Here is a 21,941-nt window from a genome sequence, read left to right as displayed (position 1 = left end):
TCACATGGTCCATCCACACTGAAGTCGTTGTGAAGAAGGCTCATCAGCGCCTCTTCTTCCTGAGACGGCTGAGGAAGTTTGGAATGAACCACCACATCCTCACACGGTTCTACACCTGCACTGTAGAGAGCATCCTGACTGGCTGCATCTCCGCCTGGTACGGCAATAGCACCGCCCACAACCGCAAAGCACTGCAAAGGGTGGTGCAAACTGCCAGACACATCATCGGAGGTGAGCTTCCCTCCCTCCAGGAAATATATACAAGGCGGTGTGTGAAAAAAGCTCGGAGGATCATCAGAGACTCCAGCCACCCGAGCCATGGGCTGTTCTTACTGCTACCATCAGGTAGGCGGTATCGCAGCATCAGGACCCGCACCAGCTGACTCCATGACAGCTTCTAACCCCAAGCAATCAGACTTCTGAACTCTTGATCTACCACGATCAAAATTCATCAGCACTGCACTTTATTACCCGTACTCTTATATCTCACACCGGACTGTCATAAATTATATTATTATTATATTATATTCTCTCTTAACAAACTGACTATCAACCGACAGCCTGAATGTCAATACAGTACAATACTGTACATTCTATATATACTATATATACTTTTTATATTTTTTTATTTTTATTGAATGTGTATCTATATAGTGCATATTGTATACTGTACAGTGTATGTTATTATTTGTATATTGTTGAGTGTAATTATGTGTATATCAGATGTTTAAATTGTGCTGTGTTAATTTGATGTTATTGTAAATTGGTACTGTCTCATCACTGTCACGACTGCTATGTTGATCGGAACTGCACCCAAGAATTTCACACACTGTGTGACAAAGTGATTTGATTTGCATCTTATCACGTGGCTCGCTGTGCATGACACCGCGGAGACTCGCATCATGTGGAGGCTCATGGTACTCTCCGCGATCCTCGCACAACTTACCACGCTCCCCATTGAGAGCGAGAACCACTAATCTTGACCACGAGGAGGTTACTCCATGTGACTCTACCCTCCCTAGCAACTGGGCCAATTTGGTTGCTTAGGAGACCTGGCTCGAGTCACTCACAACACCAGGGGTGTTAGTCAGCGTCAATACTCGCTGAGCTACCCAGATATTGCGATCTACCACATGTGCAGTCCAGTTTCCCATTAGTGATGGAAAGTATTTGTAATGTGTTCATTAGTGTGTTTCAGTAAGTCTGTCAGTCTTCTTGGTTACCTATATGTGGTAAAAACTGAGTAATGGATTTTGTGTGTATCATGTGTCTCTTTTTCCTCTTAATGACAACAGGTAACTTTTGGGGAGTTTTTAAGGAACATTAAATGAGATTTTCCAGAAGACCATTCTAGCCATGACCTCTAATTTTATAAATCGTTTTCTGAGCTAAAAACAGCTTGAAACGTAGCACAGATTGGAAGTTTCCTTTGACACATTTGTGTACCAATCCAGATAGCTCTAATTCGTCTGTGGTGACCCATGCGTATATGTCTTCAACGGGTGTGTATCACGCGTGTGCTTTTACCACTGCGAAGCAGCTGAGTGCTCAACATGCTCCTTCAAATTCCCATCACCCACATGTAGTGCTCATGCATCAAACAGACCAGATGCCCATATTGGATACAGATGTGTCCCTCCCTCCCATCCAAACTTCTCATTTTAACTTCCTTCTCTTCTCTTGGATTTATTTTAGACCACAGATGCCACTGATGCGTCCCCCTAATCTCTTGGTGGGAACTGTTTAAGCTTCCACATCCTACCCACTCATAAAAGGAGTTTTCCTCGCTGTTAGGCCATAATTCAGACCACCCTTGACAGCAAAGTTAGGCTAGAACCTCTCTGGAGCTTTTAGATTTCTTATTTTAATCACAGATGTGGTAATTTTTTCAAGAACTCTCAAAAAAGGAGACTCCTACAGATGGGTGGTTTGAATGTGAACATGGGAATTTCCTTATCTCATAAGTGTGTGCAAGTGACTGCTATTATTACAGGCTGAGTCTGATTTTATTTGGTCTTGTTAATGCAGTTGAAATCAGTTGTGGACTAATGAGCTCGTCCAGCTGTTTGTACATTGAGAAAATGTGTGTAGGTCTAAATGCAGGTTGATATTCTGGGTGTTGTCATGAGTTATGTTATGGTATTGTGATGGGAGTTGGGTTAGGTTGAGTCTGGTTTTGCTAGCTCACAAGTGGCCTTCAGGCTGTTTACACACACAAACAGGTCTTTAATACAGCAGCAAGTTTGCCCAGTTTTGCTTGCACGTCAGTGTATTTAAACTGTAAACCTTCTTATTAACAATTTTTATTGATTCAAACAGTTAACAAAGAAAAGCAAAACATATACTCACAGAATCAACATTTAACCCCCACTATTACCCCAATCCCCAACCCCACCCTGACCCTCAACAAACATCCCTGTGGTTACACATGAGTATATACTCACACAAAAAAATAAAATAATAATCACACACAATTAAAACTATACTTATCTCTCCACAACTGTAAACCTAAACTCTACATTTATAAAGTAAGCGAAATTATACATAACCTATTTTACTGTGAACACATTTATTTGCTGGATGTTTTTGTGCTACAGATTTGAAATGACATCATTGTTCTCTTCTTATGAAGAACATATTTGCCCTTTACACCCATGATGTTGCCTACATGTACCCACGTAAAGTTCTTGGGCTTTTAAATATTTAGAGCAAATAGGATATTAACGCAATTAGATGCCTCCTTACTCTGGGATATATTGTGTTTTTCATCTCATTGAGATGGACACATGGGAAATGGAATGGTTTTGGATTGGCATTTGACATACATTTTGACAAGTTAATTTGACTGTTCACATGCCCTTCACAGAGCACAGAATTACAGTTGTCATAATAATTGAATGCTTCAATGTGACTGGAAAGATGAGAGCGACCTGCTTGATCTCATTAATTTAAGTAGCTATCTGTATGCTAATATTTGTAACATTTAAAAGGACCCTCCACCTCCAAATCGATCCCGCTCCAGAGTACAGGCCTCGGTGTAACGCTCATTACTTTGACGATAAACGCGAGTCTGACTATCACCCCTGGTGAGACAAAACTGCAACTCGGCAGTGAAGAGCAATTTTTGCCAGTCCTTTCTGGTCCAGCGAAGGTGGGTTTTTGCCCATAGGTGACATTGTTGCCGGTGATGTCTGGTAAGGGCCTGCCTTATAACAGGCCTACAAGCTGTCAGTCCAGCACTGAGCACTAATAGAGGGATTGTGTGTTCCTGGTGTAACTTGGGCAGTTGTTGTTGCCATCCTATACCTGTCCCACAGGTGTGATATTCGGATGTACCAATCCTGTGCAGGTGTTAAACATGGTCTGCCATTGTGAGGACGATCAGCTGTTCTTCCTGTCTCACTGTAGCGCTGTCTTAGGTGTCTCACAGTATGGACATTGCAATTTATTGCCCTGGCCTCATCTGCAGTCCTCATGCCTCCATGCAGCATGCCTAAGGCACGTTCATGCAGATGAGCAGGGACCTGGGCATCTTTCTTTTGGTGTTTTTCAGAGTCAGTAGAAAGGTCTCTTTAGTGTCCTAAGTTTTTATAACTGTGACCTTAATTGCCTACTGTCTGTAAGCTGTTAGTTTCTTAACGATCATTCCACAGGTGCATGTTCATTAATTGTTTATGGTTCATTGAACAAGCATGGAAAACATTGTTTTAACCCTTTACAATAAAGATCTGTAAAGTTATTTTTACAAAATTATCTTTCAAATACAGTGTCCTGAAAAAGGGACATTTATTTTGTTGGTAATACTGAATACAAAGGAATAATTGTTTTTTTCTTTATTATTGCTGAAACTGTATGTTTAAATTTCTACACATTGTCATACGGTATCTGATATGATCTTTTAGTTTGATTTACAGATCTTTAAGTTGTCTATAAAACACTCCTTTCAAACATTGTTATCAGTTGTGGTGTCTGTAATCTTGCAAGAGATAAAAAAAAAAAAAAAGCTTTTTAAAAAAAAAAAAAAAATTGTTTGCAGTGTTGATGTCATGACCAAACTGAAGTAGGTTAGAACTGATGATACTCAAAAATTTCTAGACCTCTTCTGGAGTTAATAAGATAGAATCAGTAATGAATCTTTCTGGTTTGGAGCATAAGCCTAAATAGAAAGAAAAGTAGTAAAGAAAGAGAATGAAATGTATGGTGGTGCCAGGCAGCTACTGGTGTAAACCGACAGGCTGGGGACAGCCGATACAGCTTGCACATAACGGCAGTATCCCAGCTCACTAATCCGAAGAGGCCATGTTAGAGTAAAGTTGTGGAGATGAAGCCAAGCTGCCTTGGTTACTGGGCCTTAATCCCAGCCTGAGCCTGTGTACACTGAAGGTTTCTTCAGGCTGGGGAGGAATGAGAGCAACATCTCACCAGTGCTGAATCAGCCAAGCAATATTCAGTATTTTTCTTTTTAGTGTAAGTGGTGGGCTGAGCACTAACCTCTGTGAGTATAGTGTAAAAAGTCTTCGACATCTCTGCTCTGAAACAGCCCTAGCCTGTTTCTGCTTGTGGAACAGAATTTGTGCATGTGTCTGGAATGCTGCTTCTTACTGCTTGAAACTCTTGTTAAGGGTTGTGTTGTGGCTTAACGCTAACCTGGTGTCCTGGGGCCTGTAACATGAAGCCGGTTTCGGTGGCTAGCCAGGTAAGGTTTTACTGTAGGTACCATGAAGGTTGGTCAGCTTTTAGCGGTGTTCATCGCCATAGCTATATAACTTACGCTATATATAATATATTTAAATAAAATATTTATTTGAAAGTGTAAATATACATTTTCGGCAGATGGAGTCTTATATTTTTTTTTTTAATACACTATAGTTGTGTTTCATTTACCTACTTTAGACATCAAATAATAAGTATCTATGAAATATTAAATGTAATATAATATTAAGCTGTCTATAAAACAGCTAGTAAGATAGATTAATATAATACCTGCCAATAATGATCGATTTTAAAATATGAATCACACCACAAACCCCTTCTTTCATTGACTAGATAATGTGCAGTCAGCCAGTTGTTATCGCACAATAAACCCTTACAGGGTGATCTAGACCCCGACGCAAAGTGTAGGGGTCTTGTATCACCCTGAAGGGGTTTATTTTGTTTTGCTAGGGAGGGTATAGTCACATGGGGTAACCTCCTCGTTGTCGCGATTAGTGGTTCTCGCTCTCAGTGGGGCGCGTGGTCAGTTGTGCGTGGATCGCGGAGAGTAGCATGAGCCTCCACATGCTGTGAGTCTCCATGATGTCATGCACAACGAGCCATATGATAAGATGCGTGGATTGACTGTCTCAGAAGCGGAGGCAACTAAGACTTGTCCTCCGCCACCTGGATTGAGGTGAGTAACCGCATCACCACAAGGACCTACTAAGTAGTGGAAATTGGGCATTCCAAATTGTGGAGAAAAAGGGGATAAAATAAAAAAATAAATAAAGGATGCATTAAAGATATAATGGCGAGGTGTTTCCTTTAAAGGTGCTCTGACATGCAAGTTTTGCTTCAGTCGAACGGCAGCTCCGGCTCTGCTGTATTTCACAGCGGGAGTGCTTCTGTATTTAGTTATTTTGTATTTTTATATAATTTCCTCATACTTTGCGATCTACATCACTTGAAGCTGTTTGGAAAGTTTGGAGTGCATCTGGACTGTAAGCTGTGTCTTCTTCCTCTCCTCAGTCAGGCCCGAGCTGTAGTGCTCCTCTCGTGCACCATCATTAGTTTCATATCTGAACTTATCTTATGTTGAATGAGATCAAAAGACTTTTCAACAACGATTTTTGTCAACAATTTATTGTCAACGTTGTCGATAACGTCGACTAATTGTTTCAGCCCTAGTTTGGCTTGTCAGTTCAAAACCAATCCTGTAACCCTGAGTTTGTTCAACAAGCTTCGTAGTATAAGCCCCTGGTTGTTTGTGATTGGGTTATTTTTCAGGTCATACAGAATTGGAGAGAGCGCTAGACAAATCAGGACAAAAACAGCAGGGGAGAACCTAAATCAGCCCTGCCCAAATATCTGCTGCTATGGAAAAACAGCCTGTGCATCTGTCCAGATGAAAAACTGTATTTTAGTACAGTAGCTGGATGTTACATACCTTAGAATGATTCTCCGTTTTAACAAGGAAAGACCGAACTTGTAACTATGGGTGGGAATCACCTGCTGGCATGGCATTATATCAAATATATGGATTGTGAAATTATAATATTGCAATTCTTTATATTTACTGTATTGGAATTCAAAATTGTGATACTGTATATTATGATCTTTTATTTACTTGTTTCTCATTCATCTTTATTGGATTTGTGCTTTGCACCACAACTTTCTGCTTCATTGCTGAGCATAGGCTCAGCAGTGTCTTTTTTTTTTCCCCAGAGTGTTTTTACTTTTCACAAAAATCCTTGCAGTGTAGATGTTACTTAAATTCTGAGCTTGTTCTGAGTTTGTATGTTGGTCATATAGAAACAATTGATGCCTTGATTTACTAAGATCCAAATCAATGGGTACTAATTTGCTTGTGCCATCTATTAAATTGCGTGTGCATGTCTAGGGCATATTACGGGTGATTTACTAAAAAGAACTGCGCAAATAGCTACATGTGCAAATATGTTAGACACACCCTCCAGAAAGAGGCTTTTGCATGTGCCAGTTGCACAAAATGCATTCGCTCGCTCACAGTATGGCCCTCACTAAATAATACTCTTATTTTTTTCAATATAATATGCCATTTATTCATATATATTTTTATTTAGATGATTATACATTGTCATCATAAAATCCCTGCTGGTTATCAATTATAAGAGTAGTTTAGTAGTGTAGAATATGTATGGCGTGTATAGCACTCTTCTCTTTAACTCATAATTCACAAAGAATAAAACACAATATTACGGTATAATTTGGCCATAAATTGTTAGTAGGCTTTTTTAAAGAGTTATAGGCACAGTTGAAGTCAGAAGTTTACATACACTTTTGTTAAAGTCATTAAAACTCATCTTTTAACCAATCCACTGATTTAATATTAGCAAATTATAGTTTTGGTAAGTCGTTTAGGACATCTACTTTGTGCATGATATGAGTAATTTTTCCAACAATTGTTTACAGACAGATTGTTTCACTTTTAAGTGACTATCACAATTCCAGTGGGTCAGAAGTTTACGTACGTTAAAATTCCAGAAAATTATGTCAAGCCTTTAGACAATTAGCCAATTACCTTCTGATAGGAGGAGTACTGAATTGGAGGTGTACCTGTGGATGTATTTTAAGGCCTACCTTCAAACTTAGTACCTCTGCTTGATATCATGGGAAAATCAAAACAGCCAAGAACTCAGGTTCATCCTTGGGAGCAAGTTCCAAATGCCTGAAGGTACCACGTCCATCTGTACAAACAATAGTACGCAAGTATAAAAACCAAGGGACTACGCAGCCATCATACCTCTCAGGAAGGAGACGCATTCTGTCTCCTAGAGATGAATGTAGTTTGGTGTGAAAAGTGCAAATCAGTCCCAGAACAACAGCAAAGGACCATGTGAAGATGCTGGAGGAAACGGGTTGACAGGTATCTATATCCACAGTAAAATGAGTCCTAAATCAACATAACCTGAAAGGCTGCTCAGCAAGGAAGATGTCACTGCTCCATAAAAAAGCCAGACTACAGTTTGCAAGTACACATGGGGTCAAAGATATTACTTTCTGGATAAATGTCCTCAGGTCTGGTGAAACAAAACTTGAACTGTTTGGCCATAATGACCATCGTTATGTTTGGAGGGAAAAGCGTGAGGCTTGCAAGCCGAAGAACACCATCCCAACCGTGAAGCATTGGGGTGGCAGCATCATGTTGTGGGGGTGCTTTGCTGCAGGAGGGACTGGTGCACTTCACAAAATAGATGGCATCATGAGTAAGGAAAATTATGTGGATCTATTGAAGCAACATCTCAAGACATCAGCCAGGAAGTTAAAGCTTGGTTGCAAATGGGTCTTCCAAATGGACAATGACCCAAACATACCTCCAAAGTTGTGGCCAAATGGCTTAAGGACAACAAAGTCAAGGGATTGGAGTGGCCATCACAAAACCCTGACCTCAATCCAATAGAAAATTAGTGGGCAGAACTGAAAAAGCATGTGCGAGCAAGGAGGCCTACAAACCTGACTCAGTTACACCAGTTCTGTCTGGAGGAATGGGCCAAAATTCCAGCAACTTATTGTGAGAAGCTTGTGGAAGGCTACCCAAAACGTTTGACCCAAGTTAAACAATTTAAAGGTGATGCACCCAAATACTAACAAATTGTATGTAAACTTTTGACCCACTGGGAATGTGATGAAAGAAATAAAAGCTGAAATAAATCATTTTCTCTACTATTATTCTGACATTTCACACTCTTAAAATAAAGTAGTGATCCTAACTAACCTGTCAGGAATTGTGAAAAACTGAGTTTAAATGTATTTGGCTAAGGTGTATGTAAACTTCTAACTTCAACTGTATATGATGTTAACAGTTATGATTTCGAATTCCAAAAAAAAAACAAAAAAACATAAATGGGTGTTCTATTTATTCTACATTGTCAAAGTCTCTTTTTTGCCACAATGACTCAAAATGCGCAGCGCGAATCAGATTAATACCCGTTTCATTTGTATTAATTTACTCTCGCAGTTTCCCTTTCTGAGATGACTTTCAGGCTTGAGAAGTCACTTGGTGCAATTTGATTCTTTTGTATCCACACTGCCCTTAGTTATGTGCATTTTAAGGCCCGCCTCTAAATTGCATATTAATTTCGGGGATACACACAAAAATTGCCAAGACTTGCTATGTTGCACATCTGAAAGACACAATACTTAAACTACGTTAGTAGATCAGCTCAGATCATTTTTTGTGTGTGCTATCAAGTTTGCATATGTTTTTGTCCATGCAAACCTTCAGTAAATCAGGGCCTGAGTGTTCGTATGGTCTTCTCACATACTAGCTCTGAGTAGTGCTCAGTGTCTTTTTTGTTTTTCTCTCCCAAATACTCTTCTTGACCTTAGAATATTAATACAGGATTGTGAGCTAAAATATAATTTAGTGTTTTCAGTGTGAAACTGCAACCATGTGATTCATGTAATGTTGTTTCACAAAACAGAAACTTCTCCATGTGGTGAGATGGGGAGATGAATAGATAGAGAAACTGCTGTTTTACTGACTTTGATATGTTGTGGTTTTGTGTGTGAAACTGCTAGAGAGATGGAGGAAAGTGCTAACTATCTTAGAAGGGTTTGCATGCATAAGTGCGTTTCTGCTTTGATGCAGCATCTGATGACCAAAAATGGAAATCTGATTTTTTTTTTTCACCTCAGTTTTAATCTCTCTGTCTCTATTCTATTTCGCTCTCTCTCTCCCCCTTTATCACGCATTTTCGTTTTGGTATTTTGCATTAACAATACAAATTTGTGCAGTACTTGGTGACCTTTTGCATAAAATTTTGTGAACAAGGGTTGTCAAGTAGAAATGTATGATTATGCTACAAATAGTCAAGTCATTTTTATTTGTATAACGCTTTTCACAACACACACACAATATAGCTGTTCTTTATAGCTGTAGGCTGGTGTGTCCTGTAATAGTTCAGTACTGTATTTTCAGGCCTGCACTAACTGTTGCACTGACAGAACTGAAGCATTGATTCAGGTTCATTAATACTCTCTTTAGCAGGGTTGGTTTGTGGTTAATATTGTGTATGCTCTTGTCTGATGTATACTTGCCCTTTTCAATTGAGTTTCTGTCCTTTTGGTGTGCCATATAGCACAATTTACCTTTATTTTCCCACGTTCCTTTTGCCTCTCTTTCTGATCTCTCTTTCACATTCTGTCGCCCTCTCTCTGTTTTTTTTTATTTTTCTTAGAACAAGAAAAAGGACATGTATAAACTGTGTGTAATTTCTAGGAACAGGAATAACTGTTATTGTACTTGATGTTAACAGTGTGAAAAATGGACTTAGCCTGCATTAAAGGAAGGGTTACGTGTGATATTCCCTGTCTTTTCGTTAGTAAGATCAGATCTTCTGGTTTTATGGTGAGCAAAACATGCACATGCATATTCCAGTGGTTCTCAACTGGTTTTCTCTCAGGTGACCCAGTAGCACAATTGCTTATCCAAAAATGTTCTAAAAATCAAACAGTGAAATTTATTTGGATAACATTACCATAAACTGCAGTGGTCCTACAATAATAAAATTATGAACATGAAATTTGACAGTTGTGGTTTCGATGGTTTTATTGTCTCGGAACCTTATCCTTGCTGCAAATGAGCCAACATTTCTTTTACAGTTTTAAAAAAATGTTTAGCTTGTGTAGGATTTTTTCATGGAGTATGAGGCATGTTACGCATGTATTCCACTACAGGTTACAGAATACATGCTGTAAAATGTAATTTGTAACATATTCCGTTAGATTACTCGATCAGTAACGTATTCTAAATACTTTGGATTACTTCTTCAGCACTAGTTCACTTGTTTTGACTATAAAAACTCTGCCAGTACAGTAAGACAAAATACACATGTTAAAAATACATTCTCTGAAAAACCTAAATATCTTATGCAGTGTTGTTTCTAAAACAAGATAAATCAAACTGATCTTGTTTTAAGGATTTTTAGATATTTTTTACAGGAAATACAAAAATTATTATCAAGAATATGATTTTTGCCCTAATATCAAAGGTCCTACTAGAAAAAAAGAAATTATGATCCAACGTGAATTTTCTTGATAAAAAATATGATCGCCTGGTAACATGCATGTAAAATGGCTAGAAATAGCACTTTAGCTTAGCGTAAAACTTACAATTTACACAAGGTTTATTTCTATTTCTTCTGCTCCAAACTTACTTCAAACTTACTTCTCTGTCTGCTCGTATGAATGTAACACATCATAAGAAAGTGTTTCACTGCTGTTCAAATGCACTTTGGATCACATCATTTATATGTATAAATGTTTTCCATCTGAAAGGACTAAATATTAAATGAAACAAATGACAATAAAATGCAAAGTAATCTCTTCAGTAATCAAAATACTTTTTGAATGTAACTGTATTCTAAATACCAATGATTTAAACTGTAGTGGAATACAGTTACTTATATTTTGTATTTTAAATACGTAATCCCGTTACTCCCCGACCCTGGGCATAATGTTGATTACCAAAAAAATTAATTGAATCGAGGTTAGGCCAACAGTTTGGCATTTACAATGAAAGTGAAGGGGCCAATTTTTGGAGGGCTTAAAGGCAGAAATCTGAAGCTTGTAATTTTATAAAAGCACTTACATTCATTCTTCTGTTAAAACTCATGTATTATTTGAGCAGTAAAGTTGTTTAAATCGTCATTTTTACAGTCATTTTAAGGTTTTAGGGTCCGTTGACTACATCATCATGGTAACGATGCTGTAAAATTGGCTAGTACTTTACACAGAAAGGGTTAGTAAGTGATTTTATCGCACTAAAATCATGTTTACATGTTTTCGTCTTGTTCAAAACGTTCAAAAAATTGGCCCCCTATTCACTTCCATTGTAAGCGTCTCACTGTAACCCAGATTTTTGCTTTTTTTTTAAATTTTTTTTTTAAGAAAAGCAGTGGCAAGTCAAAATTAATTTTTGTGGTAATCAATATCATGCCACAAATGCTGTCGATTGAGCTTAACTTGTATTGAACCCGGAACATTCCTTTAATGCAGAAACAAGGTGCGTTTCCTGTGTTGAGGCTGTTAAAGTTGCTTGTTGAAAGATTTTTAGTTGAAATGTCCTGTTTTTACATACCTGTTATTTAGATGTATTTAACACTGGTCATTAGGTTTTATTTACTAATTGTCTAGCTGTTAATGAGCATATGTGTTTGTGTATGTGCGTTGGGTGCTTGTTTTCTTGGGGTTAGCTGAGCGCAAAATTACTGTTTGCCCTTTAGCTCTTTTTAGCAAGCTTAATCTCATGTCAGAATCAGAATCAGAATCAGCTTTATTGCCAAGTATTCTTACACACACAAGGAATTTGTCATGGTGACAGAAGCTTTTGAGCATTTGAGCATTGCACCATTAAACTTAAGTAGAACGTAACCCTACGTGTAAACTAAATTATTTACGGCAGACTCCGACCAGGAGTAACGGATGGAATAAAAAAGCAGAATGATATTTAATGACATCAATAAGCTCATGTTTTGTGTGACAGGCATCAATCATTTCAACATACAGTATGATGTTGACATTTACAGTCATTTACATTTACGAGAGAGAAAAAAAAACTTAAGCGGCTCTTCAGCATTAAACCGATCTAACGGTGCAGTTTTCAGGATGTGTCGCCTGGTGTCAAGTTTCAACACATTCAAAAAATATATATATAAAATGAATAAATATCTATTTTTCTAGCCTGTTGTATTAGTATTTATTTATCACCCTTTATTTATTTTAGATACAGTTCCTATATATTGTTATTTACACAGGGCAAATATGCTATTTTATCAAATCTACTTTTATTACATATCCTATTTTAATGGGGATATAATTTATTACAGCTGACAGTTACTTGAGCAAACAAGGTTTGAACATAAACCATAACAAGATCAAATTGAAGCTGTTTATTGGATCAATACAGGTAAACGTCATATTATGCGACTACGCATTACTTTACGGAGAGCTTACGACCTACTAGTTAAGTCTTGCCTTAAGAACAGGTGATGCAACCAAATTAAGCACTGACTTAGTTACAAACTAACTAGTAGTTACTAAGCCCTTAGTGTGCATTTTATTTCCTAACTTCTGTGAGAACTTGCACACAGCTGGTGCAACCCTACCCAGGTGCGTGTGGCAGGGGACTCAACGCATATACAGCAGGCAAGTGTTTCAAACAGCTAGACAGAGCACAGCTGAATGGAACAGAATGCAGCGTCTTCAAACTGAACTTCAACTTGACACGCATATTAAAAATGCGATGGTTATGGCGTCTCCTGTTAAACCAACTGCAATTTGAAAATATATGGTTCAGACATTCACATAAAAACTGGTGCACGCTTAATAAGATTACAACAGTAACCTGAATGAAGAGCAGACAGACGCGTGTTGTGCATATTCTTTCATTGAGTTGGGCAGCGAATCTTCACGTAATGACAAAATATGATGCATTATATTTTGATTATGCAATCTTTTGTACATTTCGTAACAGACTATTTTATAACAGCCTATAAAAATGAATAGACGATACATTGGAACAACAAGACTAATGCAGCAGCCATAGACGTTTGTCAGACATGTCATTGCCCCTCGAGTACTCGACGAGTAATTAGTCCGAGTACTCGAGTAGACAAAATGACCAAAATGCCCATCCCTAATATATACATACAAACATATACACTGGCGGCCAACAGTTTGGAATAATGTACAGATTTTGCTCTTATAGAAAGAAATTGGTACTTTTATTCACCAAAGTGACATTCAACTGTTCACAATGTATAGGCAGGACATTGATAACGTGAAAAATATGAATGTGTAAAAAAAAATGTTCAGAACTTCTTAAACAACTACAAATAGTTCTCATCAAAAAATCCTCCACGTGCAGCAATGACAGCTTTGCAGATCCTTGGCTTTCTAGCTGTTAGTTTGTCCAGATACTCAGGTGACATTTCACCCCATGCTTCCTGTAGCACTTGCCATAGATGTGGCTGTCTTGTCGGGCACTTCTCACGCACCTTACAGTCTAGCTAATCCCACAAAAGCTCAATGGGGTTAAGATCCATAACACTCTTTTCCAATTATCTGTTGTCCATTGTCTGTGTTTCTTTGCTCACTCTAACCTTTTCTTTTTGATTTTCTGTTTCAAAAATGGCTTTTTCTTTGCAATTCTTCCCATAAGGCCTGCACCCCTGAGTCTTCTCTTTACTGTTGTACATGAATCTGGTGTTGAGCGGGTAGAATTCAATGAAGCTGTCAGCTGAGGACATGTGAGGCGTCTATTTCTCAAACTAGAGACTCTGATGTACTTATCCTCTTGTTTAGTTGTACATCTGGCCTTCAACATCTTTCTGTCCTTGTTAGAGCCAGTTGTCCTTTGTCTTTGAAGACTGTAGTGTACATCTTTGTATGAAATCTTCAGGTTTTTTTTTTTTGTGTTTTTTTTTGTCAATTTCAAGCATTCTTTAGCCTTCATTCCTCAAAACAATGATTGACTGACGAATTCTAGAGAAATCTATTTATTTTTTTGCCCTTTTTGACCTAATATTGACTAAGACATTCCAGTCTATTGCATACTGTCGCAACTCAAAACAAAGACAATGTTAAGCTTCATTTAATGAACCACATAACTTTCAACTGTGTTTGAAATAATGGCAAGTGATTTTCTAGTTCCAGATTAGCAATTTAGCATGATTCCTCAAGGATAAGGTGTTGGTGTGATGGCTGTTCACTTAAATAATGAAATTTCAGTCATTACTCACCCCCAAGCCAGTATGAATTTCTCTCTTCTGTGGAACACAAAAGGAGATGTTAGGCAGAATGTTAGTTCAAGTCACCATGCACCCTAACATTTCCTTTGAGTTCCACAGTAGAAAGAAAATCATAAACGTTTGCAAGGGATGACAGAATTACTATCATTTTAAGAGTACAAGTCAATACTCACCAGTTAAATTAAAATGGCCATTTAATGTTGACAAAATGCATTGAAAAATTTTAAGATGAAATCCTGAGAGAACCTTGCTTATATGTATATTAAAGCTAGAAAAGGATGTATTTTCATATGTATATTATTCATATTATGGTATTTATATTACTGTATTATTATTATTTATGCATATTTTTACATGCTAATTAAAATTGACTGACAGGGCAGAGAAAATACCTGTAAAGGTCAGATGAAGCTCCAGATAGATGGAGATAACAGATGTAACAGGTGTTTAATTGTTTCTCTTCACCCAGTGTAGTTCTGGTAGCAGTTTACACAAAGCATTTTTGCTGTGTCTGCCTTTCTTGTCAAAGGTTCTGTAATATGATATGAGGGAGCGATATGAAAACACGGCGATATGCAAGGTGTGAAATCTAGATCGCTCCGACATTGCGCGCTTGCAATTTTGACAGCTTTGCTTTGTTGATTATAAACAGGAGTGATAGTTTTATCTCATCGCTAGCTTACAGAGACGTGGTACAACGGCATTCGCACGTTGAATCTTAAGTTCAATAAATATGCAACAAACATACTTGTGACTCTTTCTGTGCGCGTTTACACGAAACTAAACGAGCATTCAGTGAGATGCATGAGAGAGGGATACGGAAGAGCTAATTTACAGATTCTGGAATTACAGTTTAAAACAAACACAAAATTATTGATTTGTTCATCTGTATGAATTGGTTTACCAATTCGCAGCTACATGTTAAAGTGGATAAAAGTGTGTGGTAATTCCCCACATTATGAACATGGAACATGCAGGAATTATTAAATTTGTGCGCAATACCTTCAATCCTGCGCTAATTTTCAAACTCTGTGGGTATCCTGCTTCTCCATTGCAGGACACACTCACAATGAACTGCTATATGGCGACGTCACTGGTCTGCCGCTGCTGAATGCATATAGGAGAAACACTTGTTTTAATAGGCTACATGAAGTGAAAATCTTGTTAAAAAATAATAAAGGCATGTTTACCACAGTTTTTACTAAATGAACACTAGCACTGGTCCATAAGACGATGTAATCGGAAATCAATTAAATATCCCAAAGCCGATTGCGACAGTCATTGACAGACGATAATCAACAATATTGGGAAATTACCAAATATATTAAATAATAGCCCAATAGTTATCCTGCACTTATGCTTTTAGGTACTAATCAGAACGTTAAAAGCATTGCGGATTAAAGAGGCTTGTATTCATCATCTACTCCATAAAGAAACGTTTTAATTCGCAAGCCATAGAATTAAAATAAAGTTGTCTTTTTAAATAAAATGATGGCATATGTAGGCCTCTTAAGCAACAAAACAATTTACTTAGCGCAGTTTAAGAAAGAAAGATGAAAGCAATTCAATCATAAAATAATACAAAAACACCTTAAACCTAAAATTTAGTTCGATTTCATTTTCTCTAGGCAGCATTAACTGCAATAAACACATTTGATAAGAACACAATGGAAATTATTTGGCAGCATTAATTGGGGAACTCAAGGGAATTTATTAGGCTTAGAACTTTTATTAAAACTGATGTTTTCTATTTGTTTAAGCACAGACAAAGTGAAGTAAACAAACTGTTATAGCCATTTTATGAAAGTAGAAATTATTTGGGTTGTATTGAGCTGTACTGAGGTAATGGTTTATTTATTTTGCTATTGTTATTGTCATTATGTTTACTTTCATAATTGTCTTTAGGTCTTAATTTTATTAGTAATTTTCCACCTGTTGTTGTAGATGGATAATGTGATGGCAAATGGGGCCGGTGGAGAAATTACTTTGATTATTTGTGGAGTCCTGAGGGACCGTGTAATGAGTCTAAGATGCGCTTTTGAGGAAACACAGTTGCTAAATTAAAAGCGCATAAAATTATTACGATATTGCTTGATTTTAAATTTCCAGCAAAATCATCTTGATTATACTGTATCAGGAATATTTGATTTATGGCCAAGCCTTAGTAGCGAGTTTATTTTCTATTTATTTGCACTCGTCCATCATAGTATTGTAGTATCATCTGAAATGGAACACTAATATGCTTTTTTTACTACACGGAAGCTTTCACAATTTTCCTGTTGAAATAAATGACATTTCAAATGCAAGTTAAGTTTTACCACCAGCTTCAATGAAACTCTTGCAAAAAAGTGCTAAAAATAGCTTTTTACAGTTTTTCGCCTTTGTTTAAAAGGAAGTGCTAAAAGGTTTTAGTAATAGATTTCTCTCCCTTGGTTTCTCTCTCTCTCTTTCTGTTTTGTACAGTTGCAGTGATGATGAGGGTGATGATTGTGATGAAGAGGAGACAGAGCTGAGAGCTGAGTGTGTGTGGTTGTGTTGCATTCACATTGGGAGTGGAAAGGACCCCCCTCCCCCACACACACTGCATCCATGTTTTCCCCCGACCAGGAAAACATCTCCACGTCCTCAACCAAAGTGCCAGTCAAATATGGAGAACTCATTGTGCTTGGGTAAGAATGCTTTTGACCTTTGACCTTGGATCAGCTGGAAACAATATCTGTCATGCCAGAGTTAATAGTTTCAACATTTACATATAATAATTTAGCAGATGCATTTAAGAACTCATTTAAGTCCAAAGTAACATAAGTATTTTGTAACACAAGAACTAATGATACTTGCAGTATCGCAATGCCAAGTTTCAAGAGTAAACTGTAGTACAAAAGCATAGAATGTTTTATATACAGTTTTTTATTTTTTTATTTTTATATATAAAGTTTATTGGACGTTTATCAGAATGCTTATAATGCTGTCTCAGTGACAACTTTATGTCCGTGTTTGTGTGTGTGTTTTTGAAAATACAATTAGCATACCATTAAAACGTTGTATATATTTTGTTGTTGTTAACCATCATTTTGACAAGATGTGAGGTTGATGCATGTGTATTGGGAATTGTGGAGCCCTTCGTTGGAAAACACAGTGGGGTCTTACCATGGTGTTGGAATATCAGCCGAAACCAGGCTGTGGTCAGACTCCTAACTCTCTTTCCCCCATCCCACAAATAGCACATAATGCACTTCATTGACTTTGGTTTGCACAACTTTGTCCTATGTGATTTTCTGGCTCCTAGCCTGTTCTATACCAATATTTCTCATGCTATCACATGACTGACTGGCATCTAAAAGAGCTTTTTTTTTTTTTTTTTTTTTTGTATGAACTTCTTTGATTAGATGTTCCTAGGGGTCATGGGTTGGATTTGATTGTCACACAAGTGTGTGGAGTGCTCGCCTGTGTTGGGTTACGGGAGATCTCAGTATTGTGTTACTGATCCCACGTACTCAGCAGTGCAATAAGTGCTTTAAGGCTACTTGGTGTGGATGTTTAGTTCTGTTTCTCATCTGTGATATAGTAGTTCTGCTATATATTTTGGGAATGTTCTTTGCATTGCTTATCTGGGCTGTTTTTAACATCTTATTATGAATCTTTATTATGAATACACTTAGAACCTCTTGAGCTTATTACCTACAGTACATTTTTACCACATGTACACACTTTTTAAATCAGAATACCCTAGACTTGTATTGTTTGTAATAAAGCTAATTATGTTGACTTGACAAAGCTAACACACTGTTATTCTAAAAACTTGGTTTAGAGTTTTTCAAAATCCCTAAACTGAGACAAAAATTTCTAACATTTAACTTCTTTCAAGCTACAACCACTAAACTTGGTACAGACCTTCAGACTGTTCTGAGTTAGTGTTCTATGTCTTTCCTCACAGATCTGACTTATGATTTTCGCACAGCCTATAATCAAAAATCGTAAAAATCCTATAGTCTCACATTGATAGAATGTTCAGACAGGCCAACGTAATGCTTGTTAATTCAAACTCTGAAAAAAATTATAATGTAAACAAACCCATAAAAGGCTTTGATCTGCTTTAATTGCTTTGATCTTTAGCTGATGGTTTATCTTACTGTCAATCTAGCTAGTTTACTGTAATATCTATATAACAGTTAAACTTCAAGCTTTAAAACTAGTTCAAACTTTCCGAAAAGGCCTTGTCAAGCCAACATCAAAGTTTGTCTTTGTGATTTGAGAGATGTAGTGAAATACGATGCTACAGTAGATTCTGAGAGCAACCGTTTCAGTGGACTGAATGATTTTGCGAATGGGACAGGCCTAGAAATGTCCGACTCCCTGGTCAGTACCCTGACTACTGAACTATGGTGCTGATTGAGATACAATTGGTCTTCTGTTGATAAAGTAACTCCACCACCTTCTTTTCCCCTTCATTTATCCATACTTTCTGCCCATCCCTCTGCTCTCCATTTTCTCTTACCAGCAACAGCTGACACTGAAAGACGTCCTTCATCTCCACCTCTCCAGGGGTGTTCCCTCTCTTCATCTCATGTTCCCAGAGTGTATTCTGAAGGAATACAGTCATAGATGAACTTTGAAAGAAATCACAGTGCAGGAAATACCCAACCCGATTCCCATCCTGTGTGCATGCATCTTCATGCACGTCTCCCTGAAATTCCCTCTGCATGCTGACTCACTGTTCTTCAACTTTATCATGCCTCATTTCTGTTTTTCCCCCATAAATTCATCCTTGAAATCATTGTAGAAAGTCTCTGTGTAAGTGACGTATAGCTTTGTCAGACTTACCCAAGCTAAACGTATATCCTTGGGGTAAACCCAGATGTCTTTATTGCACTTTTCTTAACTTTATGGCAGACGGAATCATATTTCAAGATTGGAGGGTAGATTTGGGGAGGCCTGCCTCAAGAGAAACAAGCACAATCAGTGAGCTTGTTTGACTTGTTTACAGAGTACATCGCGATAATGTGGTTTTGCCAAAATATGTTGGGAATGCAGACAACGACGTCAAACCATGTTGTTTTAAATGTCCTCTGTGAGCTTGTGTTAAATCAATCAGAGACTAAATGAAGTCCATAACTGTGTATTTACAGCCAAGACCCACACATTTGACACACAGAGAGACACACATGCAATAATGTGGTTCCTTAAGGACACACTAGACATTGAGAAACTGGGTGGGTGACTGAGAGAGAACTCAGGGTCGTTCGGACATTATGTTTTCTAGCATTTAAAAATGTTTGAAAAAGTTGAAGTTTTTTTAAATTGGCACGGCATCTTAAAAACGTGGTGTTCAATGCGTGCTGATTTTTTTTTTAATTTTTTTTTTTTAATGTCCATTTAGCTCATGTTTACAAGGAAAAACAATTAAAAACTGTGCAGGTGAACACCAATGCATTCTGTGTGAACGGCCCCTTAGTGTGGTTGGGAGCACCAGAACCTCCACAAAGGAAACCACAAGACACTGCAGGTGCAGTGTTCATAGTGCTCAGTATGTTTGTATTGTTCAGTACATAGTGCACACACACGTGAATAAAGGGTGCTGTTGTCTCACAATTGCGCACAAAGTTCCCTCTGTTTATACAGCACGCCACTGGAACAGAACTTAAAAATTAAACACTCTATGGTTACCCATTCACTGTGATAACCTCTTCAACAGGGCATGACACATTACACCTCGGTAACCCTTATATCCAAGCACTGTTTACCATGTTTACCCTCTCACCATGGATACTGACCATCTTACAAGATTTACTGTGCAAACTGTGCTCTCACCCTGGTAGAGTCTGTTACCATGGGGATTGTGTCCGTGTCAGTCCGTTGTGTTTTTCTTCTTTTTTTTTTTTTTTTTTTTTTAAAGAATGAATCTTGAAATTCATCATTCGGTTTTGAATGACATGATATAGCCCAGGGCTATTCAAATCTGTTTCTGGAGAGCCATCATCCTGCAGTTTAGCTCCAACCCTGATCAAACACACATGAACAAGCAAACCAAGGTCTTCAGAATTACTTGAAAATTACAAGCAGGCGTATAAGAGCTGGGTTTGAGTTAAACTTTGCAGGACGATGTTCCTCCGGGACTGGATTTGAGCCCTGGTATAGCCCATAAGCAACCCTAAAAAAACTGCCTGCTATACACAAACACTCCTGAGAATTGTACAATGGCTTTTGTGTAGTATATTTGTGATTTGTCATTGCTTCCAGATAACGTTCTAAATAATTTAGATTGTGTGGCTGCTTACTTCGAAAAGCATTGGAGTAGATGTGTACTTTACAGCTTACTGACAGATTTGTATGGTTGTGTTTTTTTGTTTGTTTGTGCCCTTCTAATGCTTTTTTAAATGTGCCTGCCTGTTTTGTTCTCCACCTGTTGCTTGTTGCAGAGTTCATGATGGGGGAAGGGTTGTGTGCTGTTTTTTTTTTTTTTTCAGTTTAATTTCTCCCCCTGCAGGTATAATGGCTCTCTACCCAACGGGGACCGTGGCAGAAGAAAGAGCCGGTTCGCACTCTTCAAGAGGCCCAAATCCAACGGTGTCAAACCCAGCACAGTACACGTAGCCTGCACCCCACAGGCGGCCAAGGTACACACCCAACCCTCCACCTAGGGACTTCACAGGACCTAAAAGAGAATCAGCACTTATAGTATAATTTGGTCCTGTGCTTGTTTTGAATCTTATAACTAGGTGGGTTTGTGCTGGAATGAAACAGGGTGTGTCCACTCACACATCTGGATACTGCTGAGTTCATGAATGGCCCCTCTGTGGCTCCCCCGCCCACACAAACACACACACACATATAGACATGTTTACTTGGCATCTAAATGGGGACTTACTATAGACTTCTATTGCTTTTGTATAAAGCTGAATTATTATTATTATAGACTAACCCTAAATGAAAAGTTTCCAGTTGAGGACATCCATAAATGTCCCCAAAGGGAGGTTTTGTCAGATTCAGCTCCCTTTTGTCCCCAAACTATAACCAAGAACACACGCATACAAAGCTCTGGGTCTGATTCCACAGTCAATTATACTCTGTTTTACATCCTTATTCTGTTAAAATCAGTTGAAGGTCAAACTTGTGCCATCCTGGGTCTCTTAACGTTGAACTGTATCTACTAATGTAATAATTTAATTCTCTAATTTGATTTATTGGATTTATTCAGCACTAATTTCTAAGGATGTGCATTATGACTTTTTTTGTTATTGTTATTTCACTACTGTAAAAGTTCCTCTCTTTCTCCCTCACATCTCTCAATTCCACTTTCTCTGTCTCTTTCTCTTCCTGTCTCCCTAGGCCATAAGCAACAAGGATCAGCACAGTATTTCCTACACTCTGTCCCGAGCACAGACAGTAGTGGTGGAGTACACTCAAGACAGCAATACAGACATGTTTCAGGTACTGACTCGCTGCTGACTGGGCTGT

General features: G+C 37.9%; 1 protein-coding gene across 1 annotated transcript in view; it reads left to right on the top strand.

Moving 5' to 3' along the window:
* Positions 1–21,941, top strand: part of peli1b (pellino E3 ubiquitin protein ligase 1b) — a 48,329-nt gene that overhangs the window by 19,512 nt on the left and 6,876 nt on the right. The window contains exons 2-4 of the mRNA XM_051645812.1: positions 16,950–17,155; positions 20,971–21,100; positions 21,813–21,914. Of these exons, the coding sequence (XP_051501772.1) occupies positions 17,076–17,155; positions 20,971–21,100; positions 21,813–21,914 (312 nt within the window). The 5' untranslated portion in view covers positions 16,950–17,075. The remainder of the gene's footprint in view (positions 1–16,949; positions 17,156–20,970; positions 21,101–21,812; positions 21,915–21,941) is intronic.

This window comes from Myxocyprinus asiaticus, chromosome 20 (genome assembly GCF_019703515.2).
Source record: "Myxocyprinus asiaticus isolate MX2 ecotype Aquarium Trade chromosome 20, UBuf_Myxa_2, whole genome shotgun sequence".
Taxonomy (NCBI): domain Eukaryota; kingdom Metazoa; phylum Chordata; class Actinopteri; order Cypriniformes; family Catostomidae; genus Myxocyprinus; species Myxocyprinus asiaticus.
The sequence above is the reverse complement of the archived record's forward strand: the minus strand, read 5'-3'. Positions and strand labels throughout refer to the sequence as shown.